The sequence below is a fragment of the Cetorhinus maximus genome, chromosome 1 (genome assembly GCF_964194155.1).
Source record: "Cetorhinus maximus chromosome 1, sCetMax3.hap1.1, whole genome shotgun sequence".
Classification (NCBI taxonomy): Eukaryota; Metazoa; Chordata; class Chondrichthyes; order Lamniformes; family Cetorhinidae; genus Cetorhinus; species Cetorhinus maximus.
In genome coordinates this window covers 89,418,380-89,430,649 of record NC_135879.1, presented here as the reverse complement: position 1 = coordinate 89,430,649, position 12,270 = coordinate 89,418,380, and the positions used below count along the sequence as shown (strand labels likewise).

Here is a 12,270-nt window from a genome sequence, read left to right as displayed (position 1 = left end):
GTTTGGTACAGTTTGTCTTGCTAGGCCATTTGAAAGGTAGTTAAGAGACAACCACATTGCTGTGGGTCTGGAGTCACATGTAGGCCAGGCCAGGTAAGGACAGCAGATTTCCATCCCTAAAGGACATTAGTGAACCAGGTGGGTTTTTATTACAATCACTTGTAGTTTCATTGCACCATTATTGAGCTGGCTTTCAATTCCAGATTTAATAATTTAATTTAATTTCCACCAGCTGCCATGGTGGGATTTAAACCCATGACCCCTGAGCATTAGCCTGAGCCTCCGGAATAATAATCCAGTGACATTACCGCTACGCCACCCTTTCCCCGGTTTGGTGACCCTGGGGCAGCACGGTGTCAACATTTACTGGTCCTTCAAGATAGGTTCCCCAAATATAAAATCTTCAGTCCATTTCTTCTTTAGATGTTTGCCTATCTCCCTTGAAAAGAATTTAAGTAACACAGCCATAACTATTTCGAAATATTGATTACTGCATGGGAAATGAAAATGCAGCTTATTTCTTTTTAAATCAACAAACCCCCAAAGCTAGATTTTCATTTCAATCTCAAAATGCCCTACTCTGCTGGAAATAATAGCCCTTGTCCTCAGGTAAGTATAAGCCCATTTACCTTTTAAAGTTGAAATTATGTTCCTATGTGTTTATAGGCATGGTGTTTGAAACTAAAGAAGAGTCATATCGACTTGATCTCTGTTGACTACAGTAAGTTTACAGAATTAGGGGGAATTTATGGGGCATTTATGAAACATTTATGCCATGTTAGACTTTTTTTTTTAATATGTAGGAGTGGACTCCTACATATGAACTTTCCATGGAAATCATCCTTTGATGAACTGTCCTTTCATTTAATAGGACAGAATGGTTTCTCCTTTTACCTCCAGTTAAACACCTTTTCCTCCTATTGCAGCAGGATTGCTATAGGCTGAGACAGCAGGATAACATAGCTCACACAGCCACCACTAATGGCACTGCGGATCAGACAGGAGATCAATTTCTGTGTGCTGGAACTGCTCCTCCTCCCTTTACTAGATAGTTTTCACAATTAACTTACAAGTGATCTTGACAAACTTGAAGGGGCTTAAATGTTGAAGCTCTACAAGCTGAATTACTCAAATGAAATAGAACTGTCTGCCCTCATTAAGAAGGATTCTGTTTCCAAATAGAATCAAAGCCTCTTTTTAAAATGGTCCAGAGAAGACTAACTATAAAAGGATCAATAATTGAAACATGGTAAATGTACAGTAGATACAAGAAATATTCAAGTGCAGAGCTTGAATGAAATTTCAAAAGGGAAAGCTTATTATTTATTTAAGTAGCTTTAATAAAGATCAGTTTTAGTTTGTAGCATTCTTTAATCAATTTATACAGCTCTGTCTAAAAGGAGAAATATTCTATACTGAATAAAATTGTTTGTGCAATACAAATGGTATCAATTATAAATTCACATATCATACATACGAAGATACGAATTAGGAGCAGGAGTAAGCCATGACATTTTGTTGAGATCCAGAACCTAAGGTTAACACTAGTCTGTTGAGCTAGCATCCCCTCTGGCTTACTGTTGGCAAAACTGAAGCCAGCATCTTCAGTTCCCTAAATCTATGCACCTATGCATCACTGAACCTCGAGCCTGGATTTTAAGCTATCATCTGAAGCTAAGCCAATGGTACAAACTCTTGATATATTGTTTGACTCTGAGCCCACCTTTCTCCTTGGTATCTTATCAGCCACGAACACCACTTTCTTTCACCTCCAAAACATCATCCAGCTCTGTCCCTACCTTTCCCTCTGCCATTGAAACCTTAACCCAAGCTTTTATTAACAAGAAACTAGACATCTCCAGTCATCATCTTCTAGGCCTTCTCACCTTCACTCTCTAGAAACTATAAGCCACACGGAATGCTCAGGTTCATACAACAAAATCCATATACCATCATCCCAGCCCTTGTTGGTCTTCACTGGCTTCTTATGCATCATAGAAACAAACTCAAGATCTTGGTTCTCATCTTCAAGTTCTTCCACTGCTTCTCCATATTTCCATAATTTCCTCCAACTATGACCCCCTCAACTCCATGTCCCTATATGCATAAGTCTTGTTCCCTCTCCCTACACTCCACCTTTGATATCTGTCTCTTCAGCCACTAGGTCTCGTTCCTTGGGGCTCCATATGTCAGCCAACCACCTTGTCATCTCCATCCCAGTCTTTAAAAACCTCCTGAAGGCCCTCCTCCTTTTTCAATGTGCTTTCATCCCTCCTAATACCTCTCATCTTGCTATTCAATGTCTACTCTTTATCCACCATCGCAAAAGACACTTCTGTGATGTCTCTCTGCAAGTGAACAGTGCTGCACAAATATAATCTGTTCAGTTTTCAAAAATCCTCTGACAATTTGCCTATGCATTAGACATTAAGAATGTAGAAATGGTTCGAAAACATATTTACAAATTTGTTAAAAACCTATCAGCAGCTGTATTTTAAAAATCAGATAGACTATGCTGAGTGATTGTAAATGAGCATGATTAAGACATTTCTTGCTGCAAGTTTTTCAAATTTCATGCCAGGCTAATCTTCTTCGATTGCCTATTTGAAATCTGCTATGTACAATTAATTCTTTCAATGGTCTGTGCCAATTAGAGCCTTTGTGAAATCATTTTCAGATGCCCTAGCTTACTGCATCCTGTCAACTCCTTGTCTGATAAAAACAAGTCGACACAAAACACATTACAATTTAATGCAGTTTCTCTCCACTAATTACCTTGTGAGTATCAAGACTCCACAGACTACAATTTTGCAGAGTTTGGAAATAATTCGATGATTGGGCAAAACTGTTAACAGAAGATGCAGAACAAGATAGGATATAAAAGGAACTAGCTCAGAATTAGACAGTGATCTTTGCCTTCTGCCTGAAATATGTGCAAAGTTGCTGGAACAGACACACAAGGTCAGATTTTCCTGTCCCAAAAATGTCTGGAATGAATGCGGGAATTGGCAAAATTGAGGCTGTGTCACCTTAAATTTGAGTTTTCCCCTCAAAAGGAGCCCAACACAAACTTCCCATCGGCAGGAAAAGGTTCAGGGTATGTTCAGGTCGTGACATCCTGTGACATCAGAGTCGCCATTGACAGGTCTAGGGGAAATTCGTATTTAATGTCCCACAGTATTTTCTTCAGGTCAGGCAGGTTTTGAAAACCTTTGGGAAACCCACCAAGCAAGTGAGTTAGGAAACCTTGGAGGAAAACTGCTGAGGAGTCGGGAACATTCTGACAGGTGGGTGTAAAATTATTTCCCAACTTCAAATGTCATGATTAGATGCTGTCTTCTACATCAGGTATGTTTTTACTACCATAGGGCTCTGTTCTGAAAAGTTGACCATTACATTAACCAGCATTGTGCAAGTGTCAAGATGCAGTAATGCAATTTTCCTATTGGAAAAAGTGTTATTGTGTATTCAAAACTGTATGGGCAGAATTTTGCCCTTGATGGGCGGGCGGCCCCGACCAGCTCGGAGGCGGACGGGCTGCCGATCACCGCCACTGAAGCAGGCCCTGCTGTCATTTTAAGTGGGCGGGCCAATTAAGGCCCGCCCAGCAGGCTGCCCAACGGGAAGCGCTATGCACTTCCTGTGCGGACAGGTGGGGGGGCGGGGGGGGAGATTTCCCAACTGTCAAAATGCGCTTTTTTGCGCATGTGCACAAAAGAGCGCACATCTCCCTAAGACTAAGTGCTGTCTCAGGGAGATCGCTGAAAGTTTTACAAATAGAAAAATAAAAAAATTATTAAAATGTCTCCCTCATCTGACGATGTCACACGAGATGGGACATGTTAATAAATATCACATAAACTTTATTAAACTTTTTAAAAATAGACATAAAACCTCATCCCGCCAGTGGATGAGGTTTCATGTTTTTTCAGAAGCCCGCTGGGGCTCCTGGCCTGCCCGCCAGCCTTAAGGTTGGACTGGCAGGGACTTTAACTACCCTGTCAGTGGCCTCAATTGGCCATTGACAGGTCGGCGGGCGGACAGCTGATTTCGCTGTCCGCCCGCCTTCCTGGCAATTTAAATGGGGCGGGATGATGTCGGGGGTTCCCCCCGATGTCATCCCACGTCATTTTCACGTTGGCGAGCGGGCCCTGCCCCCAATTCGCCGACAGAAAAATTCTGGCCTATAAAACAGTGCTTGTGAGCTTTCCTGTCATGATCTGAGCAGGGATTTAAATGTCCAGAGTGCTTTAACTTAGGGAAAAAAAACAACCACCTGCTCTACTCCTTTGATTGACAGGCAATCTGCTTTGAAATGGAAACTAAACAATAAGTTCTTTCAGTTTCAATAGGTTCCATTGTCTGGACCTGTAATGGTTTGTTTAATGATGGCTGATCCCATTATGAATATTTGCCTGAGTTTCAAAAGCTAATGAAACACAGTTCAGCAGCTGGTTGTTTACAGTTATTCAGCAGACTGAGAGCATGGCGTGAGTGACAGTTTTAGGAGGTTATAATAGGATTATCTGTCTTTAAAATGGTTTCTGAATAGATCTTTGTTTGCTTTCACAACTTAATGGCCACTTAAGGGATTTAACTTTTTTTCAATGGGACTGGAGTTGTTTATCTGTGCAGTATGAATGGCTGCGTGTTTGACTGCCAGTTTTATTAGATTATAAGAGCTTAATTTTTTTTGAAGTCCATTTCAAAGGCTTTCCATTGTTATTACATGGTGCCTGTGGTCTATACAGAGTAGATACTGGGTGAGTGGCCAAGGAGGCATGGGGAACATGGGGCGTATGAGGGGGCATGAGCTTGGTTGGGAGTTAGGGGGACATAAGAGCGATGTGGAGAACTAGGCCAATGTCCCAGAGAACTGAAGTAGGCCTTCTAACCAGCCAACCACAGTACCTTCATGCCTCTGTTGCAGCCACAGGCTTACCTAGGGAGATGGGTCTGCCACCTGCATCTCTAGGAGACAAGATTATAGCGGGAATGCGAGGAGGTGATGAGTACAGGTTGATGAAGTCGGGAACTGCCCTGACTCCTGTTTCCCAAACCTGAGGTGAAAATTCAGCCCACTGTCTTCCAATGTCGGAGCCCCAATCATTTTCAGGTTGAGACCTCATTCAAATGGTGAGCTGCAGGTGTCAAATTGGCATCACACTGCCATTCATCAGCTGCAAGAGGACCTAATACCGGCAATTGGCTCCATCATATGCTGAGCTAATCAGCAGATTGTGTCTGGAGAGGGTCTGCAGGGTGAGGCTTCACATGGGCTAAAGTTATTTTGTGAATGCAGGAGCTGCATTCTCAATGCATGCTCCACCAACTTGTACTTGAAAATTGCAATCACGGACTGCAATACATTGGACCCCACGTTAGGTGTAAGCATTCTGTGCCTGCTGCCAGCAATCTGTTTTACAGGTGAGAAATGGGCTTCTAGAAGTTGAAAATCTGTCCCAGGATAGCTAATTGGTGACTACTTTTCACTATTTACATGAACATATTAAGTACAGTACAATAACATGCCACTCACCTTATTACAGAATACTGGCTGGCACTCTGCAATGTAGCACTGCACCTCACCGTTACTGCAGACACACTTTGAACATCCAGTCAGGTTCCAGTCTTCACCATCTCTGTACGTTCTTCCCTCAAATAAGCATGACTCTATTCATAAAGGCAATTGATACAAACAAATGAGCAACATGGAAAAATAATGTGTGAAATTCTCTGTAGCCTCAACATTTTGACTGCGCATGAACACATTTCCACCTGAAACTAGACTGCCATTTAAATAACATCTTATTTGCTTAGGACATCCCAACAGAGCTTCACAATCAATTGATTGAATCATTGCTGGTGTCATGTACATAAATTAAGAAGCTAATTTTCACACAGCAAGGTCCCACAAACAACAAATGAGTTGAATGGCCAGTTAATCTGTATTCCATGGTGTTCGTTGAGGAATGAATGCTGGCTATGACAGCTGGTGAACCTCCCTGTCCTTTAAGTTGCACCATGGGATCTTTTATGTCCATCTGAACTGGTATTCTGGGCCTTGGTTTAATGTCCCACCAAAAAGGTGGCACCTCCAACAAAACAACATTCCCTCAGTACTGCACTGAAGTGTCAGTCTAGATTTTGCACAAGTTCTGAGTGGGGTTTGAATTGCTAACCATCTAACTCAGAGGCAAGAGTGCTATGAAATCAGACAAGCTGGCTCCTAATGCACACAAAGAAAAGATCACAAAGAGGATCTCAAGTTTTCTATTCTTTTGATAACTTTTCATTCATCAGTCCTTCATATATCGTATATATATTCATGAATTAAGAACTAAAATGAAGTAAATGGTGAAACAAATATAACAACATGGCTCTGGCACGATGGGCCAAATAGCCACCTTCTGTCCTGTAAATTTTCTTTTTTTCACTGTGACAATTAACTCACCACAACAAAAGCACAAAGTAAGCAATAAAACCTGATGTCTTACCTCCAGTCTTGACACATTTTGGACAGCAGGCTCCATCTGGGGTGTGTGTAATTTCCCCTCTCCCACAGGAGATGGGGGGACAATATTTTGAGCCACATTCAACTTTCTTGTTGATGCAGGAGCAAACAGTGCACTTTGCGGTCATCCACTCTGTCTCATGCTGCAAAAAAAAAGCAGAAAGCAGGAGCCACCATTACCTCTAAATTACAATACATATCTAGTATCCAGTCATTTGAAACTATAGTTGCTGATATTTGTATATTTAACTTTTGAGTTCCTGTTGTAGTTCTGTGTTTTTCTAGTACATTGGAGCTCTCAGATATCCACACTCCAGCAATAGACTCCTCTATCATCATTTTGATGTTTTCATGGATCTTGTCATCCAAGTCATTTTTAAAATAATTTTACAATAAGTGGAACCCAAAACAGTGATTTACATTCACTTCCCATAAGCAACCACCGTAATACATGAGGCATCAAATGTAGCTGTAAAATGCTTACAATGCTCAAATATATTATGTCATCTCATGCACAGGATATCACTCGCCTGTTACAAAAATGACATCAAATAAACAAAAAGTAAAGCAATTTGGTATCAGTGGAATACACCTTCCAGATCAGTATAAGTGATTACATAGTAAGGAACTACATTGCTGTGTAACTCCTTATTGTTATTTACATCTTACAATACACCCATCAGCAACATTTACTTTATTATCTTTAGTATCTGCTCTGTTTACCATAGTGGTTTCTGCTCGCCTTTTATTGAGCTAATGCGAGTGAATATGAGATAGAGCTTCTTACTGACAATAAATGAAAACAGAAAATTCTGCAAATAATCAGCAGGTCAGGCAGCGTCTGTGGTGAGAGAGACAAAAGTTAACATTTCAGGTCAATAACCTTTCATTAGAATGGTCCGTGTTTTAAAATATATAACTGGTAAATTTGGGGTTGACCGTCCATAGCCTTTTGATCTCAAGCAAGTGCCAGAATTGGCCTGCCAGGCTCCTCAATTGCTGACATTGCCACATTCTCAGCGGTTACAGGGAAGATTCACACTTTTAAGTAATCCAGGTAGACCCTAGCGCCTTTAGGGGAATGCTTCTCAGGTACCCACCAGATGGATGAAGCTGCAAAACGCAACAGAAACTGTCATCTTGTGACTAAGAAGAGCACACACAAAATGGGCTTATATTCCAGTGCAGTACTGAGGGAATGCTGCATTGTCAGAAGTAGCCTTTTGGATGAGATGTTAAGCAAGGACCCATCTGCCCTCTCAGGTGGATGTAAAAGACTCCATGGCACCATTTCATAGAGCAGCAGGGGAGTTCTCCCTTGTGTCCAGGCCAACAGTTATCACTCGACCAATTTAACAGAAAACAGATTTTTATGATCATTATCTCATTGCTGTTTGTGGGATCTTATTGGTGCACAAATTTGCTTCCATGTTTCCTACATTTAAACAATGAATACACCTCAAAAATACTTAATTGGCAGCAAAGCACTTTGGAGCATCCTGATTTGATAAGAAGTGCTTTATAAATACAAATATTTATTTAATTTTTACCCCATTTAAAGAAAAATTTAAAAGCAATTGAACAGGTATAGCGTAAATCCACTAGAATCTTCATACTGCCCCTTGGCATCATTCACAGGCATGAGAACAGCTTCCATGTGTATAGCAAAATAACCCAGCTCAACCCCCCAACTGCAACTGTTTTCAGACTAGTTATCTGATATTCAGTCTTGCCAAATGTAATTTCCTCCAACTTTGCGCCCTGCCACAAGCACCATTCACCCGCCATCAATTCCAAACCCCTCATCATCCATCAGATTGTTTGCAAACTCAACAAATTATTCGATCCTGGGCTGAGGTTCCAGCCGCATATCTTCTCCAGTAAAAAGATTACTGACTTCTACCTCTATAACATTTCCTAGCTCAGCACCTGCCTTAGCCTAACTGCTGCTGAAACCCTCACCCATCCTTTTGTTATCTCTAGGATGGATTATTTCAATGCTCTCCTAATTAGTCTCCCAACCGTCACACTTCCAGAAAGATCTGTATTCTGCTGCCTGTATCTTATTATGCAACAAATTCTGCTCACCTATCATCTCACAGTGCCTCAAATGTAAAATTCTCCATATGAGTACAAATGGTTGTTATTGATGAACGTCATGACAATGGCTTACCAAAACGAAAAGGCTCACTTACAATTATGAAGGGAATCTTGAGAAGTTAAGGGGTGGGATTTTCCAGCCCCGCCGTGCCGGGATCATCTGATCCCGCTGCGAGTCAATGGACTTTTGGCTGGGCCGCCGAATCTCCCGTGGCGGGTCCCGCCACGATGGGGCCGGAAAATCCCGGCATGGTGTTTTCACATGAAAGCTGACAAGGTTAAAGGATGATCTAAAAATGGTATTCAAGATTATGAATGGTTATGATGAACAGCAACGGATTGTTTCCACTTGTTGACAACATGTTACAAGCGGACACAAATAGAATATTAAGTGTAATATACATTTTAAACATGTTCTTCTATTGAACTTGATGTTACCATGAGCACATCTCAAAATGAGGGGCTAATGCTTACCCCATGAATCTGTCCTTCATATTCACAGAAGTTATGGGTCCTCAAGGCACATTCAGGGCAGCAACCATTTGGACTTATTTTGAAAACTTCACCCTTATAATTAAAAGAACAAAGCATGAGCTGTAAAATATCATCCATAAAATCTAAAGATAGAATGCTGCTTCAGGAATATTTCTTACAATTAAAAGACAACAGATGTTGAACAGTAATGATAACTTCAGCAACAGCCTTTCTTTCCACTGCTTTTAGTACTCACTCTAGATAAATCTGCTATTCCTAGTAAGCAAAGGATGTGGCATACAAAGCAATGTACTTTGCAATATTGTCACCAGGGTTTCACTAAAACATAATGGGCAGAATCGTCCCAGATTTGCACAAAGTTCAGTAGCGGGCGGGAAAAAGAACGTTAATCTCCAGCTGCAATGGAGGTTTATCGCGCCATAGCATCCCATTCCCAGCCTCATTAATAATGCATTCCCGGGAAACATGCCGGGTCGCTGGCAGGGCAGCCTCTGATTCGCCCACCCCACCATTACCTCAGGCCTTCAGTAATCCAGGCACCATATTTAAAGGGTGCCCCGATCGGAAGCTGCTGGAAAGCCATGCTGCCAAAGGGAGGAATCATGCTGTCCCCAAGTTTAGCAGTGTCTCCCTTGGGTGCCTACTAGATGCAATGGAGGCCCACCTGATGTCTTGTACCCCTGCACTGAGCAAAGACCAGCCAGCAAGGTCACCAATCCAGCATGGGAGGCAGTGGCAGCAGTGGTCAGTGCCAACACCCTGCAAAAGAGGACAGCCAACCAGCGCCGAAAGAGGATGAATGACATCTTTTGCAATCTCTCCTTTGCCTCCACCTATCTCTGGCCTTTTATACAGCTTCACCTGTCCCACCCACCCCCTTAAACAGTATATATTTCACCACATTTTTACTTCTCTTTAGTTCTGAAGAACAGTCATACGGACTCGAAATGTTAACTCTGTCTTTCTCTCCACAGACACTGTCAAGCCTGCTGAGTTTTTCCACCAATTTTTGTTTTTGTCCTGCTTACACTATCTCTATCTGTATTCATGAAGGACAAACTGGCAAACAAGAGGGAGAGGTCACAGGCTAGTAGAGAAATGCCTGATGTCAAATTCTTTGCAGACTTTGAAAATAGAGTCATCCAGCTGGCTGGTGACAATCTGGACTATTCCTGTGCTGACGGTGAGGTCGGTGGTGCTCAACCAAGTGAGGATCCAGCAGCGCAACATCCATCACCTGTGAGCCAGTTCCCCTGTTCCACAGTGCCCTGTCATGCATTAATTATCTCTCCTTGCTTTCACAGGCACATCTGGGAAGCAGCTGAGGGGGTCCATGAGCCAGGTCCTCAACTGAAGCCCTGAATACACCTCGGAAGAAGAATTTGGTGACGCACTAATTATAGACCCATCACAGCACTCATCCACACACTCCACCAGTGCAGAGGCCACAGCTCGATTGGACCTAGTTCTAGAGTAGCCTCTGAGTCACAGTCTGGTGAGCACATGGCACTATCTGATACACAGCAGGTGGCGGCATGGACTTCCCAGGTTTCCAGTACTCGGAGGACAAGTCAGATGATGAGTCTCTGGACTCGGTCATGTCATAGTTGCTGGGGCTGCAAAGGCAAGCTCGGGAACACCAGGAAGGGATGTCTGCAACACTCCTCAGATTGCAAGACACAATGGAGGAGTCCGTCAGCCTTCAGTCTGAAGTGATAAAGCTGGCATGCCAACACTCTGAGGTCAACACTGGCAGGATGGTGCCCGCCATGGAAACCTTGGTCCAAGACATTAGCCCTGCACTGCTGTGTGGGCTGAACTCCGTCACTGATGCCATAGTTGGCCTCCAACAGTGACAATGCGAGAGAGGGTGTGGGGCAGCTCGATCTCACTCCAGCTTCCCCTTCTCCTCAAGGGGTCAGCCAGGGGCCCCCAGCCACCCATAGGGAGGAGGATCAGCAGGTGCACACCCCAGGGCCATCCACCCAGGTGACTCCAAGAGTATCCGGTCCATTTGACTCCCCTCTTCCTGTGACCTCAGCAGCTCCAGCTCCTGCTTCACAGGCCAAGGAGGGTGCCATGGCCACACAGCAAGATCCTAAAAGCAGGCCGGGGCCCTCCAGGTCTCGGCACTCCTGAGGATACCCCCGCCAAGGTCATCACAGACAGGGCGTAGCAGTCAGCAGGCTGTCTCCACCTCCGCTATGGATGTTGGGGGAGCACCAAGGTAAAGTGGCAGGGTTAAGATAGCTAAGAAGATTTAGTTGCACACCCTGGGCACGGGTGTTATTCACTTGTACTTAATGTTCAATATTGTAAATAAACTCCCAAGAATGTCTTCCTGCCTATGGCTCCTTGTTATGATGAGCAGTGTTCGTGTCACTCAGATGTGAAGCCTTGGTTCCTGCACAAGATAAAGGCAGGTGCCTCAGTCAAGGGCCTTTTCCCTGTGCAGTGTGTAACCATCAGAGCAAAGTGATGGTCTGCCTTCACACTCACTGGACACATCAGTGATGCCTGTACCTCGATGGTGCTTGTCATTGCTGCCAGAATGTAGTGGCAGGCGTCACAGAGTTCCGTCATTCTCTCTGTGCTCTCAGCGCCTTTGAGATGGGGCTGGCCCCTGATATTTTCAGCATCTGTGAACGGTGATGCTGTGCTCCTGAAGGTGTCAGGTGCTGAAGGCTGACAAAGGATCAGATGCATTTAAAGTTTCACAGCTGTGTCTCCATGATATGACCTTGATCATAGAGCATAAGCGAGTTGCCCTCAGCCAGACAGGAGTCAGACGTTCACAGATGCAAGGTGCAGATGTCAGGACTGTCCTCATTGCATCGCGTCATCATCCTCCACGAGTCTTCTGGCTATGAAAGCCCCGAGCACGCCTACTTTGTCTGGCCAGTGCGATGGCCTCATCACCCACATCCTCACCTTCAAAGACCTCATCACCATCATCCCCTTGGATGTCCTCCTCATCAGAGGATACATGCAGCTCCTCCATCCCTTCCTCAGCCAGACCCCGGCCCCACTTTGCAGCACCAGGTTATGGAGCAGGCAGCAAGTGACAATGATGCGTGACACATTCTGGGATCGGTATTGCAGTGCTCCACCAGACCATCGAGGGACTGGAAACTCATTTTCAAGATACCTACAGTTTGCTC

At 43.7% G+C, this 12,270-nt stretch overlaps 1 protein-coding gene across 1 annotated transcript in view; it reads right to left on the bottom strand.

Annotated features, from left to right (window-relative positions):
* The window catches only part of fras1 (Fraser extracellular matrix complex subunit 1), a 562,738-nt gene that overhangs the window by 353,551 nt on the left and 196,917 nt on the right, over positions 1-12,270 (bottom strand). The window contains exons 4-6 of the mRNA XM_078543632.1: positions 9,089-9,181; positions 6,498-6,657; positions 5,540-5,673 (exon numbers count right to left, since the gene is read on the bottom strand). Of these exons, the coding sequence (XP_078399758.1) occupies positions 5,540-5,673; positions 6,498-6,657; positions 9,089-9,181 (387 nt within the window). The remainder of the gene's footprint in view (positions 1-5,539; positions 5,674-6,497; positions 6,658-9,088; positions 9,182-12,270) is intronic.